Consider the following 14272-nt stretch of genomic DNA (forward strand, 5'->3'; position numbering starts at 1 on the left):
CTTGCTAGCTACTTAGCCAGCTGACTAGCTACTTACTATAGTTGGCTTGCTAGCTGACTAGCTACTTACTATAGTTGGCTTGCTAGCTACTTAGCTAGCTGACTAGCTACTTACTATAGTTGGCTTGCTAGCTAGCTTTTTATTTGCCTTGTTAGCTATATATCCGAATGTGGCTGTGTGTAACGTTAGCTAGTAAACTTAGTTCAACCAAGACTTTAGGTTGTTTTGCTGAGAATCATCCACATTAGTGGCTACTGGATTAGTCTGTTGTGGCTTTAACTTCTGTGTTTTAGATTGTGTGTTGTTTATCGGTCTTTTAAATTGGGACGTTTTCATTTCAGGTGCTGGATTAATGGTGGTCCTACTCTAGTTGGAGGTATGTTTTGGTATTATGTATTATCATATCATCAGATACGTTTCTTCACTCTGATTATAGCAGTTCCTAACTTAATATATACTGATCAACATTAATGATTACTACTCTTGTAATTGATAGTAAACCCTGATGATGATGATGTGCTGTCTGCAGGCTCTGTGGTCAAACGTCTCAGGGAGGAGGAGGAGGAGGAGGAGGAGATGCATCGTGTTCTGTCCCAGGGTGTATTGCGGCAGATGGCCTACGTGCGGTCCGTGGTCGTGGGCCTGTCAGCGTGTGAGGCACGCCTGGCCGCGTCGGTGTGTGTTGTAGGCCGCCTGACCCCCGGGCGCGGCCAGCGCTGGGTCAGTACCTCAGCTTTTAACAGGGCAGTAGAACGGCCCAAGCTCCAACCAGACGACCAGGACCAGAACCCACCCAGCCATCCCCCCAGCCTGGCTGGAACAGAGCCCGTCTATGGGGCAGACTCCTCCAAGCTGCCTGTGGAGGCCCCAGAGATAGACCCTCTGCAGGACAAGTCCATTGGTCTGGTCCAGAGGTTCAAGAAGACCTTTAAGCAGTACGGGAAGGTGATGATACCTGTCCATCTCCTGACTTCCAGCGTCTGGTTCGGAACCTTCTACTACGCTGCTATGCAGTGAGTCAGCTGTCTCTGGTCTAATCCCCCCTGGGGATTCCTACATTAACCCCCCTGTCTCTGGTCTAACCCCCCCTGGGGATTCCTACATTAACCCCCCTGTCTCTGGTCTAACCCCCCCCCCCCTGGGGATTCCTACATTAACCCACCTGTCTCTGGTCCAACCCCCGGTGGATTCCTTCATTAACCCCCCTGTCTCTGGTCTAACCCCCCCCTGGGGATTCCTACATTAACCCACCTGTCTCTGGTCTAATCCCCCCCCTGGGGATTCCTACATTAACCCACCTGTCTCTGGTCTAACCCCCCCCGGGGATTCCTACATTAACCCACCTGTCTCTGGTCTAACCCCCCCCTGGGGATTCCTACATTAACCCCCCTGGGGATTCCTACATTAACCCCCTGGGGATTCCTACATTAACCCACCTGGGGATTCCTACATTAACCCACCTGGGGATTCCTACATTAACCCACCTGTCTCTGGTCTAACCCCCCCCCCCCTGGGGATTCCTACATTAACCCCCCCTGGGGATTCCTACATTAACCCACCTGTCTCTGGTCTAATCCCCCCTGGGGATTCCTACATTAACCCACCTGTCTCTGGTCTAACCCCCCCTGGGGATTCCTACATTAACCCACCTGTCTCTGGTCTAATCCCCCCTGGGGATTCCTACATTAACCCCCCTGGGGATTCCTACATTAACCCCCCTGGGGATTCCTACATTAACCCCCCTGTCTCTGGTCTAACCCCCCTGGGGATTCCTACATTAACCCCCCTGGGGATTTCTACATTAACCCCCCTGGGGATTCCTACATTAACCCCCCTGTCTCTGGTCTAATCCCCCCTGGGGATTCCTACATTAACCCCCCTGGGGATTCCTACATTAACCCCCCTGGGGATTCCTACATTAACCCCCCTGGGGATTCCTACATTAACCCACCTGTCTCTGGTCTAACCCCCCCCTGGGGATTCCTACATTAACCCCCCCCTGGGGATTCCTACATTAACCCCCCTGTCTCTGGTCTAACCCCCCCTGGGGATTCCTACATTAACCCACCTGTCTCTGGTCTAACCCCCCTGGGGATTCCTACATTAACCCACCTGTCTCTGGTCTAACCCCCCTGGGGATTCCTACATTAACCCCCCTGGGGATTCCTACATTAACCCACCTGTCTCTGGTCTAATCCCCCTGGGGATTCCTACATTAACCCCCCTGGGGATTCCTACATTAACCCCCCTGTCTCTGGTCTAACCCCCCCTGGGGATTCCTACATTAACCCCCCTGGGGATTCCTACATTAACCCCCCTGTCTCTGGTCTAACCCCCCTGGGGATTCCTACATTAACCCCCCTGTCTCTGGTCTAACCCCGCTGGGGATTCCTACATTAACCCACCTGTCTCTGGTCTAACCCCCCCTGGGGATTCCTACATTAACCCCCCTGTCTCTGGTCTAACCCCCCTGGGGATTCCTACATTAACCCCCCTGTCTCTGGTCTAACCCCCCCCCTGGGGATTCCTACATTAACCCCCCTGGGGATTCCTACATTAACCCCCCTGGGGATTCCTACATTAACCCACCTGTCTCTGGTCTAATCCCCCTGGGGATTCCTACATTAACCCACCTGTCTCTGGTCTAACCCCCCCTGGGGATTCCTACATTAACCCCCCTGGGGATTCCTACATTAACCCCCCTGTCTCTGGTCTAACCCCCCTGGGGATTCCTACATTAACCCCCCTGTCTCTGGTCTAACCCCCCTGGGGATTCCTACATTAACCCACCTGTCTCTGGTCTAACCCCCCCTGGGGATTCCTACATTAACCCCCCTGTCTCTGGTAACCCCCCTGGGGATTCCTACATTAACCCCCCTGTCTCTGGTCTAACCCCCCTGGGGATTCCTACATTAACCCACCTGTCTCTGGTCTAACCCCCCCCTGGGGATTCCTACATTAACCCACCTGGGGATTCCTACATTAACCCCCCTGGGGATTCCTACATTACCCCCCCTGGGGATTCCTACATTAACCCCCCTGTCTCTGGTCTAACCCCCCCTGGGGATTCCTACATTAACCCCCCTGGGGATTCCTACATTAACCCCCCTGTCTCTGGTCTAACCCCCCTGGGGATTCCTACATTAACCCCCCTGTCTCTGGTCTAACCCCGCTGGGGATTCCTACATTAACCCACCTGTCTCTGGTCTAACCCCCCCTGGGGATTCCTACATTAACCCCCCTGTCTCTGGTCTAACCCCCCTGGGGATTCCTACATTAACCCCCCTGTCTCTGGTCTAACCCCCCCCTGGGGATTCCTACATTAACCCCCCTGGGGATTCCTACATTAACCCCCCTGGGGATTCCTACATTAACCCACCTGTCTCTGGTCTAACCCCCCCTGGGGATTCCTACATTAACCCACCTGTCTCTGGTCTAACCCCCCCTGGGGATTCCTACATTAACCCCCCTGGGGATTCCTACATTAACCCCCCTGTCTCTGGTCTAACCCCCCTGGGGATTCCTACATTAACCCCCCTGTCTCTGGTCTAACCCCCCTGGGGATTCCTACATTAACCCACCTGTCTCTGGTCTAACCCCCCCTGGGGATTCCTACATTAACCCCCCTGTCTCTGGTAACCCCCCTGGGGATTCCTACATTAACCCCCCTGTCTCTGGTCTAACCCCCCTGGGGATTCCTACATTAACCCACCTGTCTCTGGTCTAACCCCCCCCTGGGGATTCCTACATTAACCCCCCTGGGGATTCCTACATTAACCCACCTGTCTCTGGTCTAACCCCCCCCTGGGGATTCCTACATTAACCCACCTGTCTCTGGTCTAACCCCCACCTGGGGATTCCTACATTAACCCCCCTGGGGATTCCTACATTAACCCACCTGTCTCTGGTCTAACCCCCCTGGGGATTCCTACATTAACCCACCTGTCTCTGGTCTAACCCCCCCTGGGGATTCCTACATTAACCCACCTGTCTCTGGTCTAACCCCCCCTGGGGATTCCTACATTAACCCACCTGGGGATTCCTACATTAACCCACCTGTCTCTGGTCTAATCCCCCCTGGGGATTCCTACATTAACCCACCTGTCTCTGGTCTAATCCCCCCTGGGGATTCCTACATTAACCCACCTGTCTCTGGTCCAACCCCCCCCCTGGGGATTCCTACATTAACCCCCCTGGGGATTCCTACATTAACCCCCCTGGGGATTCCTACATTAACCCACCTGTCTCTGGTCCAACCCCCCCCCTGGGGATTCCTACATTAACCCACCTGTCTCTGGTCTAATCCCCCTGGGGATTCCTACATTAACCCCCCTGGGGATTCCTACATTAACCCCCCTGGGGATTCCTACATTAACCCCCCTGGGGATTCCTACATTAACGCACCTGGGGATTCCTACATTAACCCACCTGTCTCTGGTCTAACCCCCCCCTGGGGATTCCTACATTAACCCCCCTGGGGATTCCTACATTAACCCACCTGTCTCTGGTCTAACCCCCCCTGGGGGTTCCTACATTAACCCACCTGTCTCTGGTCCAACCCCCCCTGGGGATTCCTACATTAACCCACCTGTCTCTGGTCTAACCCCCCTGGGGATTCCTACATTAACCCCCCTGGGGATTCCTACATTAACCCCCCTGTCTCTGGTCTAACCCCCCCCAGGGGATTCCTACATTAACCCACCTGTCTCTGGTCTAACCCCCCCCTGGGGATTCCTACATTAACCCACCTGTCTCTGGTCTAACCCCCCCTGGGGATTCCTACATTAACCCACCTGTCTCTGGTCTAACCCCCCCCCCCCCTGGGGATTCCTACATTAACCCACCTGGGGATTCCTACATTAACCCACCTGTCTCTGGTCTAATCCCCCTGGGGATTCCTACATTAACCCACCTGTCTCTGGTCTAATCCCCCCTGGGGATTCCTACATTAACCCCCCTGGGGATTCCTACATTAACCCCCCTGGGGATTCCTACATTAACCCCCCTGGGGATTCCTACATTAACCCACCTGTCTCTGGTCTAACCCCCCCTGGGGGTTCCTACATTAACCCACCTGTCTCTGGTCCAACCCCCCCTGGGGATTCCTACATTAACCCACCTGTCTCTGGTCTAACCCCCCCCCCCCCCTGGGGATTCCTACATTAACCCACCTGGGGATTCCTACATTAACCCACCTGTCTCTGGTCTAATCCCCCTGGGGATTCCTACATTAACCCACCTGTCTCTAGTCTAATCCCCCCTGGGGATTCCTACATTAACCCCCCTGGGGATTCCTACATTAACCCCCCTGGGGATTCCTACATTAACCCCCCTGGGGATTCCTACATTAACCCCCCTGGGGATTCCTACATTAACCCACCTGTCTCTGGTCTAACCCCCCTGGGGATTCCTACATTAACCCCCCTGGGGATTCCTACATTAACCCCCCCTGTCTCTGGTCTAACCCCCCCCTGGGGATTCCTACATTAACCCACCTGTCTCTGGTCTAACCCCCCCCTGGGGATTCCTACATTAACCCACCTGTCTCTGGTCTAACCCCCCCTGGGGATTCCTACATTAACCCACCTGTCTCTGGTCTAACCCCCCCCCCCCCCCTGGGGATTCCTACATTAACCCACCTGTCTCTGGTCTAACCCCCCCTGGGGATTCCTACATTAACCCCCCTGTCTCTGGTCTAATCCCCCTGGGGATTCCTACATTAACCCCCCTGGGGATTCCTACATTAACCCCCCTGGGGATTCCTACATTAACCCACCTGTCTCTGGTCTAACCCCCCTGGGGATTCCTACATTAACCCACCTGTCTCTGGTCTAACCCCCCCTGGGGATTCCTACATTAACCCACCTGTCTCTGGTCTAATCCCCCCCCCCCCCTGGGGATTCCTACATTAACCCACCTGTCTCTGGTCTAATCCCCCTGGGGATTCCTACATTAACCCCCCTGGGGATTCCTACATTAACCCCCCTGGGGATTCCTACATTAACCCCCCTGTCTCTGGTCTAACCCCCCCCTGGGGATTCCTACATTAACCCCCCTGGGGATTCCTACATTAACCCACCTGTCTCTGGTCTAATCCCCCCCTGGGGATTCCTACATTAACTCACCTGTCTCTGGTCTAACCCCCCCTGGGGATTCCTACATTAACCCACCTGTCTCTGGTCTAACCCCCCCTGGGGATTCCTACATTAACCCACCTGTCTGGTCTAACCCCCCCTGGGGATTCCTACATTAACCCACCTGTCTCTGGTCTAACCCCCCCTGGGGATTCCTACATTAACCCCCCTGGGGATTCCTACATTAACCCACATGTCTCTGGTCTAACCCCCCTGGGGATTCCTACATTAACCCACCTGTCTCTGGTCTAACCCCCCTGGGGATTCCTACATTAACCCACCTGTCTCTGGTCTAACCCCCCCTGGGGATTCCTACATTAACCCTAACCCACATTATTCTGGTCTAACCCCCCTGGGGATTCCATTACTATGGTATTTTGTTATGAATCATTTAGCAATACATAGAGATTTTAGGAGTTCAGCACCTAACTGGTCTTTTGGCCTGAGGATAATGGAATTGCTGTTGCGTTCATTGTACAGACTTATTACCTAGATATACTCACTGGCCAGTTTATTAGGTACACCCATCTAGTACTGTGTCGAACCCCACTTTGCCTCTACAACAGCCTGAATTCTTCGGGGGGGGGGGGGGGGGGGGGGGTGGACTAGTAAAGGCTAGTCCTGTATTATTGTTATTTTCTTCTTCGTTTTTTTTTCAGGGGGGTGCAGCACCATCAGCACCCCTACTTCCTGCGGCTATGCGTGACGAGGACCGACGAGTTGTGTGTTCTGAGATGCTGTTCTGCACACTACTGTTGTACTGCGCCGTTTATTTACCTGTTTGTCCCCCGCCCTGTTAGCTGGGACGATTCTTGTCATTATCGTTCGCGTTTACTAACGAAGGCTGATCTTCCAACAATATAAACATATAACCATTTTGCCGTTTTACCTCAGCTCATTGGCTATCGACCAAGACGATCAGTGGTCATTGGGCCCCCCCCCCCCCCCAAAAAAATATACAATCAATCAAAGGAAACACAGCTCTTATCATTGGTGCGCAACGAGGTCATCGCTTGGTGTCTTCAAACCCGGTTTCTTTCGGGTCAATACGTCCCGCGAAAAGAACCATCAGGTATTTACTAACAACCAGCCCACGACTGGATAAACGGACGTTTTAGTGTGTAATTACGTGGAAAGTTGAATGCGACGGAATTCACGACACAAGAGGTTTACAAAATGTTTCGTGTTCGGCTATTAAAAAAATGGATTTTTATCAATGAAAACGGCACTTGTGTTTGATCACTGGGACCCCTCAGGATGACAAATTAGAGCAAAGATTTCAGAATGTAAGTCGTTATTTTTACCTTCCGATGTGAATGTATCAAACCCCGGTCAAGGTGGAAAAAAAGTGTTGTTTATCGCTCTTCTTAAACAAAACCACGGCATTGTTTTCCTCTGTAATAGCTATTGTATATCGGACAACGCAGTTCCATTACCGAGATTCCAAACGTTTCAATGATGTAAGACACTTGTATTTCCATTAATTTTTTATATTACGATTTATAATTTTGATTTTGGCGCTCCTGCAATTTCACCGGGATGTTGTTGAATTTGATCCCGCTAAAGGTTAAGGGCTTGTAATTAAGCATTTCACAGGAAGGTTTACACTTGTGTTCGGCGCATGTGACGAATAAAGTTTTATTCGAAGTACAACAGTCAAGTGCAGGTTTTTCCCCCAATGATCTAAGGGCACTAGTTGAATTCTATCTTTTTAGATTTGAATCATTTTCATTTAGATTTTTAAAGGTTAAACCACATTACAATGATTTAAAGACGAGATTATAATATATATTTTTGTGTATTATATATATATATGTGTATGTATTTGGTGTGTAATTCTCTTTAGAATTTTGGAAACCGCTGCCCTTAGACACTGTCGTGCGTGAAATCCCATGAGGCCAGCTGTTTCGGAGATACTGTAACTGGCACGCTTGGCACCGACGCTCAAAGTCGCTTAGGTCACTCCCCCCCCCCAGTCGAACAGTAACTGGACGTCTGCCACGGCCATGTTGACTCACTGTTTCACTAGAAGCTAACCGTTTTGGGGGGTGAACAGGGTTGGTGTGTACCTAAAAAACTGGCCAAACTCAGTGTTTTGTTTCATGTGAAGGCACAGTATCTGGCCTTAGTTAAACTCACTGTATATTTCACAGGGGAGTGAATGTGGTGCCTTTTCTGGAGTTCATTGGTTTACCAGAGAAGGTGGTTGGTCTGCTGAATCACTCCTCTGGTGGCTATGCCCTCACTGCCTATGCCATGTACAAGGTAAGACTACTCCCTGCCTATGTCATGTACAAGGTAAGAACTCACTGCCTATGTCATGTACAAGGTAAGACTACTCCCTGCCTATGTCATGTACAAGGTAAGACTACTCCCTGCCTATGTCATGTACAAGGTAAGAACTCCCTGCCTATGTCATGTACAAGGTAAGACTACTCCCTGCCTATGTCATGTACAAGGTAAGAACTCCCTGCCTATGTCATGTACAAGGTAAGAAAACTCACTGCCTATGTCATGTACAAGGTAAGACTACTCCCTGCCTATGTCATGTACAAGGTAAGACTACTCCCTGCCTATGTCATGTACAAGGTAAGAATACTCCCTGCTTATGTCATGTACAAGGTAAGAATACTCCCTGCTTATGTCATGTACAAGGTAAGAATACTCCCTGCCTATGTCATGTACAAGGTAAGACTACTCCCTGCCTATGTCATGTACAAGGTGAGAACTCACTGCCTATGTCATGTACAAGGTGAGAATACTCCCTGCCTATGTCATGTACAAGGTAAGAAAACTCACTGCCTATGTCATGTACAAGGTAAGACTACTCCCTGCCTATGTCATGTACAAGGTGAGAATACTCCCTGCCTATGTCATGTACAAGGTGAGAATACTCCCTGCCTATGTCATGTACCATGTACAAGGTGAGAATACTCCCTGCCTATGTCATGTACAAGGTGAGAATACTCCCTGCCTATGTCATGTACAAGGTGAGAATACTCCCTGCCTATGTCATGTACAAGGTGAGAATACTCCCTGCCTATGTCATGTACAAGGTGAGAATACTCCCTGCCTATGTCATGTACAAGGTGAGAATACTCCCTGCCTATGTCATGTACAAGGTGAGAATACTCCCTGCCTATGTCATGTACAAGGTGAGAATACTCCCTGCCTATGATGCAGTGCATTCGGAAAGTATTCAGACGCCGTGACTTTTTCCACGTTTTGTTACAGCCTTATTCTAAAAATGTATTAGATTGTGTTTTCCCCTCATCAATCTACACACAATACCCCCATAATGTCAAAAGCAAAAACAGGTTTTTAGATTTTGTTTGCAAATTTATCACATAAATAAATAATGAAATATGACTTTTACATAAGTATTCAGACCCTTTACTCAGTACTTTGTTGAAGCACCTTTGGCAGCGATTACAGCCTCTAGTCTTCTTGGGTATGACGCTACAAGCTTGGCACACCTGTATTTGGGGAGTTTCTCCCATTCTTCTCTGCAGATCCTCTCAAGCTCTGTCAGGTTGGATGGGGAGCGTCGCTGCACAGCTATTTTCAGGTCTCTCCAGAGATGTTCGATTGGGCTCATGTCCGGGCTCTGGCTGGGCCTCTCAAGGACATTCAGAGACTTGTCCCGAAGCCACTCCTACGTTGTCTTGGTTGTTGTCGAAGGTGAACCTTCGCCCCAGACTGAGGTCCTGAGTGCTCTCGAACAGGTTTTCATCAAGGATCTCTCTGTACTTTGCTCTGTTCATCTTTCCCTCGATCCTGACTAGTCTCCCAGTCCCTGTCGCTGAAAAACATCCCCCACAGCAGGATGCTGCCACCACCATGCTTCACCGTAGGGATGGTGCCAGGTTTCCTCCAGACGTGACGCTTGGCTTTCAGGCCAAAGAGTTAAATCTTGATTTCATCAGACCTGAGAATCTTGTTTCTCATGGTCCGAGTCCTTTAGGTGCCTTTTGGCAAACTCCAAGCGGGCTGTAATGTTTTGGCCATTGTGAACGACTGTGAGGCACGTCGATCTACATGTTGAATATGGTGAGATTGTAGACTCCTAAATTTACAGTGCAGCTAGTGCCAGCCCATTGGATTTTGGATTTTGTAGAGCTGCAACAGATTTCCACAACGATTTTCCATTTAGCTACCAACCAACCTTATTATAATGCCAAAATGAAACATTTGTTCACAGAAACATTCTCACGTATTTGTGTTATTTTAACACTGTATATTAAAGGAATGTGAGGGGTTTTGACGTGGATTTTTCCTTTAAAGCTGCAATATGTAACTTCTTAGGAGACCTGACCAAATTCACAGAAATGTGAGTTATAGATCTGTCATTCTTATTGGAAGCAAATCTAAGAAGTGGTAGATCTGTTCTATGTCGCTATTTCTATGCTTCCGGGTGCTTTAAGTTTAATTTTCTTTTGGTTTTGTACACCAGCTAAGAATACAATATGGTTATGGCAAATATATTTCACAGCTATTTTAGATGGTACAATGATTCTCTACAATATACTTGTTTATTTTGTCACAAACTGAAATTAGGAAAAATATGAGAATTTTATCAACCCGGAAATGGAGGAGCGATTACTGCATGGTACATATTTTAACTAAATGTTTACTCCTGAATTTATTTAGGCTTACCGTAAGAAAAGGGGTTGAATACTTATTGACTAAAAGACATTTCAGCTTTTACATTTTAATTCATTAGTAAACATTTCTAAAAACATAAATCCACTTTGACACATTATAGTGTATTGCGTGTAGGCCAGTGACACAATCTGAATTTAATCCATTTTAACACAACAACATGTGGAAAAAGTCAAGGGGTGTGAATACTTTCTGAAGGCCTTGTTCAAGGTAAGAATGCTCGCGGACTATGACTTGCACAAGGTAAGAATGCTCACGGACTATGACTTGTTCAAGGTAAGAATGCTCGCGGACTATGACTTGCACAAGGTAAGAATGCTCGCGGACTATGACTTGTTCAAGGTAAGAATGCTCGCGGACTATGACTTGCACAAGGTAAGAATGCTCACGGACTATGACTTGCACAAGGTAAGAATGCTCGCGGACTATGACTTGCACAAGGTAAGAATGCTCGCGGACTATGACTTGTTCAAGGTAAGAATGCTCACGGACTATGACTTGCTCAAGGTAAGAATGCTCGCGGACTATGACTTGTTCAAGGTAAGCAGAAATACTCAGATTTCAACACCAGCTTCATTTCACTTGTTCTACTGAACTTAGTGGCTCTCTTTTATCCCGATTTTCCTTCAGATTGCAACACCTGCCAGATACACGGTGACTCTGGGTGGGACGTCCTTCTCAGTGCAGTACCTCCGTAAACACGGCTACTTCTCTACCCCTCCGCCCGTCAAAGACTACCTGCAGGACCGGATGGAAGAGACCAGGGAGAAACTCACAGAGAAAATGGAGGAAACTAAAGAACTACTCTCGGGGAAAATGGAAGATACGAAAGAACGATTGTCTGGTATTTCCGACAAAATGGAGGAGACGAAAGAACGTTTCTCTGGAAAGATGGAGGAGACCAAAGAACGTTTCTCTGGAAAGATGGAGGAGACCAAAGAACGTTTCTCTGGAAAGATGGAGGAGACGAAGGAACGTTTCTCTGGAAAAATGGAGGAGACCAAAGAACGTTTCTCTGGAAAAATGGAGGAGACGAAAGACATGTTCTCTGATAAACTACAGGAAACCAAAGACAAAGTGTCTTACCGAAAGAAGCTAGATTAGTCTTGTTTTACAAGTGGTTGTGAATAAACGCGTGTTTTTTTTGATGTCTTCAATGTGGTTGGGGGTCAAAGACAGAATTAAGGCATGTATTATGAACCTATTGTTGAGAGATGAATGAGTCTAGACATTACATGGTACTTCTGCCATCTTGACTGCCCCAGCTAGTACCATTTATACCTGCTATAAGGAGGAGGCGGGTGGGATTTCTCAGTTCTATTACGATACACTGAGGAGTATTATGAATTCTGGGTATGCAAAATAAAATTACTTTTTAATTCAACATCGTCCATCAAAGCTGTAACTGCTTGTCTTTTTTTTAAATGACGTTTTTCATCCAATACCCAAAGTTTTTAATATATTGTAGTATTTTTGTGTTCCTACTACTTAATGTGTAATCAACTGAAAATTGTGCATATAATAGGAAGTGTGATTTACAGACGTCGTTTTTGATTGGTTCTTTAAAGGGATACTTCTGGATGTTGGCAATGAGGTCGTTTATCTAGTTTCCCAGAGTCAGGTGAACTCACGGCCAACATCCAGAAGTATCCTTTTATGTTGCTCTGTGGATATTGCAGAATCATAAAGCCAAAATGCAATAAAATGAAAACCACAGTCTGAACAGAACGGGTGTTGGGTTCTGCAGTACCAGTTAATGGACTTTACTGTCTGGTATGATCACAATTTGCAATAAAGCAGAATATTGAGCTTCTAAACATCGTTCAGTTTCCTGTCTTCATTCCATGTTCTGAGTTCTGTACTTAGGGTTCCTATGTCTGTTTATAACATGACATTAGGGCGTCCTATGTCTGTTCATAACATGATATTAGGGTTCCTATGTCTCCTCAACAAGGACATTAGGGCGTCCTATGTCTGTTCATAACATGACATTAGGGTTCCTATGTCTTCTCAACAAGGACATTAGAGAGGGTCCTATGTCTGTTCATAGCATGACATTAGGGTTCTTATGTCTTTCAACAAGGACATTAGGGGGTCCTATGTCTGCTCCTAACATGACATTAGGGGTCCTATGTCTGCTCCTAACATGACATTAGGGGTCCTATGTCTGTTCATAACATGACATTAGGGTTCCTATGTCTGCTTAAACATGACATTATCCCCTTTGACATTAGGCACCTTATTTACTCACATCATAGTTTCGCTGTAGAAAACAGTAAATACATATTATTCCTCCTTTTAAGAGACAGAATGGGAAGAGAACATGAGAAATAACTCTAGAACTGAGAAAAGCACTAGAATGCTTTAGAACAGGAACACAGGAATACTATAGCAGTAGGGTCCTGGTACTATAGCAGTAGGGTCCTGGTACTATAGCAGTAGGGTTCTGGTACTATAGCAGTAGGGTCCTGGTCCTGGTACTATAGCAGTAGGGTCCTGGTACTGGTACTATAGCAGTAGGGTCCTGGTACTATAGCAGTAGGGTCCTGGTACTATAGCAGTAGGGTCCTGGTACTATAGCAGTAGGGTTCTGGTACTATAGCAGTAGGGTCCTGGTACTATAGCAGTAGGGTCCTGGTACTATAGCAGTAGGGTCCTGGTACTATAGCAGTAGGGTCCTGGTACTATAGCAGTAGGGTCCTGGTCCTGGTACTATAGCAGTAGGGTCCTGGTACTATAGCAGTAGGGTCCTGGTACTATAGCAGTAGGGTCCTGGTACTATAGCAGTAGGGTTCTGGTACTATAGCAGTAGGGTCCTGGTACTATAGCAGTAGGGTCCTGGTACTATAGCAGTAGGGTCCTGGTACTATAGCAGTAGGGTCCTGGTACTATAGCAGTAGGGTCCTGGTACTGGTACTATAGCAGTGGGGTCCTGGTACTATAGCAGTAGGGTCCTGGTACTATAGCAGTAGGGTCCTGGTACTATAGCAGTAGGGTCCTGGTACTATAGCAGTAGGGTCCTGGTACTATAGCAGTAGGGTCCTGGTACTATAGCAGTAGGGTCCTGGTACTATAGCAGTAGGGTCCTGGTACTATAGCAGTAGGGTCGTGGTACTATAGCAGTAGGGTCCTGGTACTATAGCAGTAGGGTCCTGGTACTGGTACTATAGCAGTAGGGTACTGGTACTATAGCAGTAGGGTCCTGGTACTATAGCAGTAGGGTCCTGGTACTATAGCAGTAGGGTCCTGGTACTATAGCAGTAGGGTCCTGGTACTATAGCAGTAGGGTCCTGGTACTATAGCAGTAGGGTCCTGGTCCTGGTACTATAGCAGTAGGGTCCTGGTACTGGTACTATAGCAGTAGGGTACTGGTACTATAGCAGTAGGGTCCTGGTACTATAGCAGTAGGGTCCTGGTACTGGTACTATAGCAGTAGGGTCCTGGTACTATAGCAGTAGGGTCCTGGTACTATAGCA

General features: G+C 48.2%; 1 protein-coding gene across 1 annotated transcript; it reads left to right on the forward strand.

The window, feature by feature from the left end:
- Window positions 1–341: 341 nt before the first annotated feature.
- LOC106595603 (uncharacterized protein C18orf19 homolog B) lies at window positions 342–12617 on the forward strand. Its single transcript, XM_082972093.1, has 4 exons — window positions 342–376; window positions 530–1013; window positions 8288–8399; window positions 11427–12617. The coding sequence occupies exons 2-4, from the start codon at window positions 577–579 to the stop codon at window positions 11898–11900; spliced, it is 1023 nt and encodes a 340-aa protein (XP_082828219.1). The 5' UTR covers window positions 342–376; window positions 530–576; the 3' UTR covers window positions 11901–12617.
- Window positions 12618–14272: the final 1655 nt, after the last annotated feature.

Source organism: Salmo salar, unplaced genomic scaffold (genome assembly GCF_965601325.2).
Source record: "Salmo salar unplaced genomic scaffold, fSalSal1 ptg000568l, whole genome shotgun sequence".
NCBI classification, from domain to species: domain Eukaryota; kingdom Metazoa; phylum Chordata; class Actinopteri; order Salmoniformes; family Salmonidae; genus Salmo; species Salmo salar.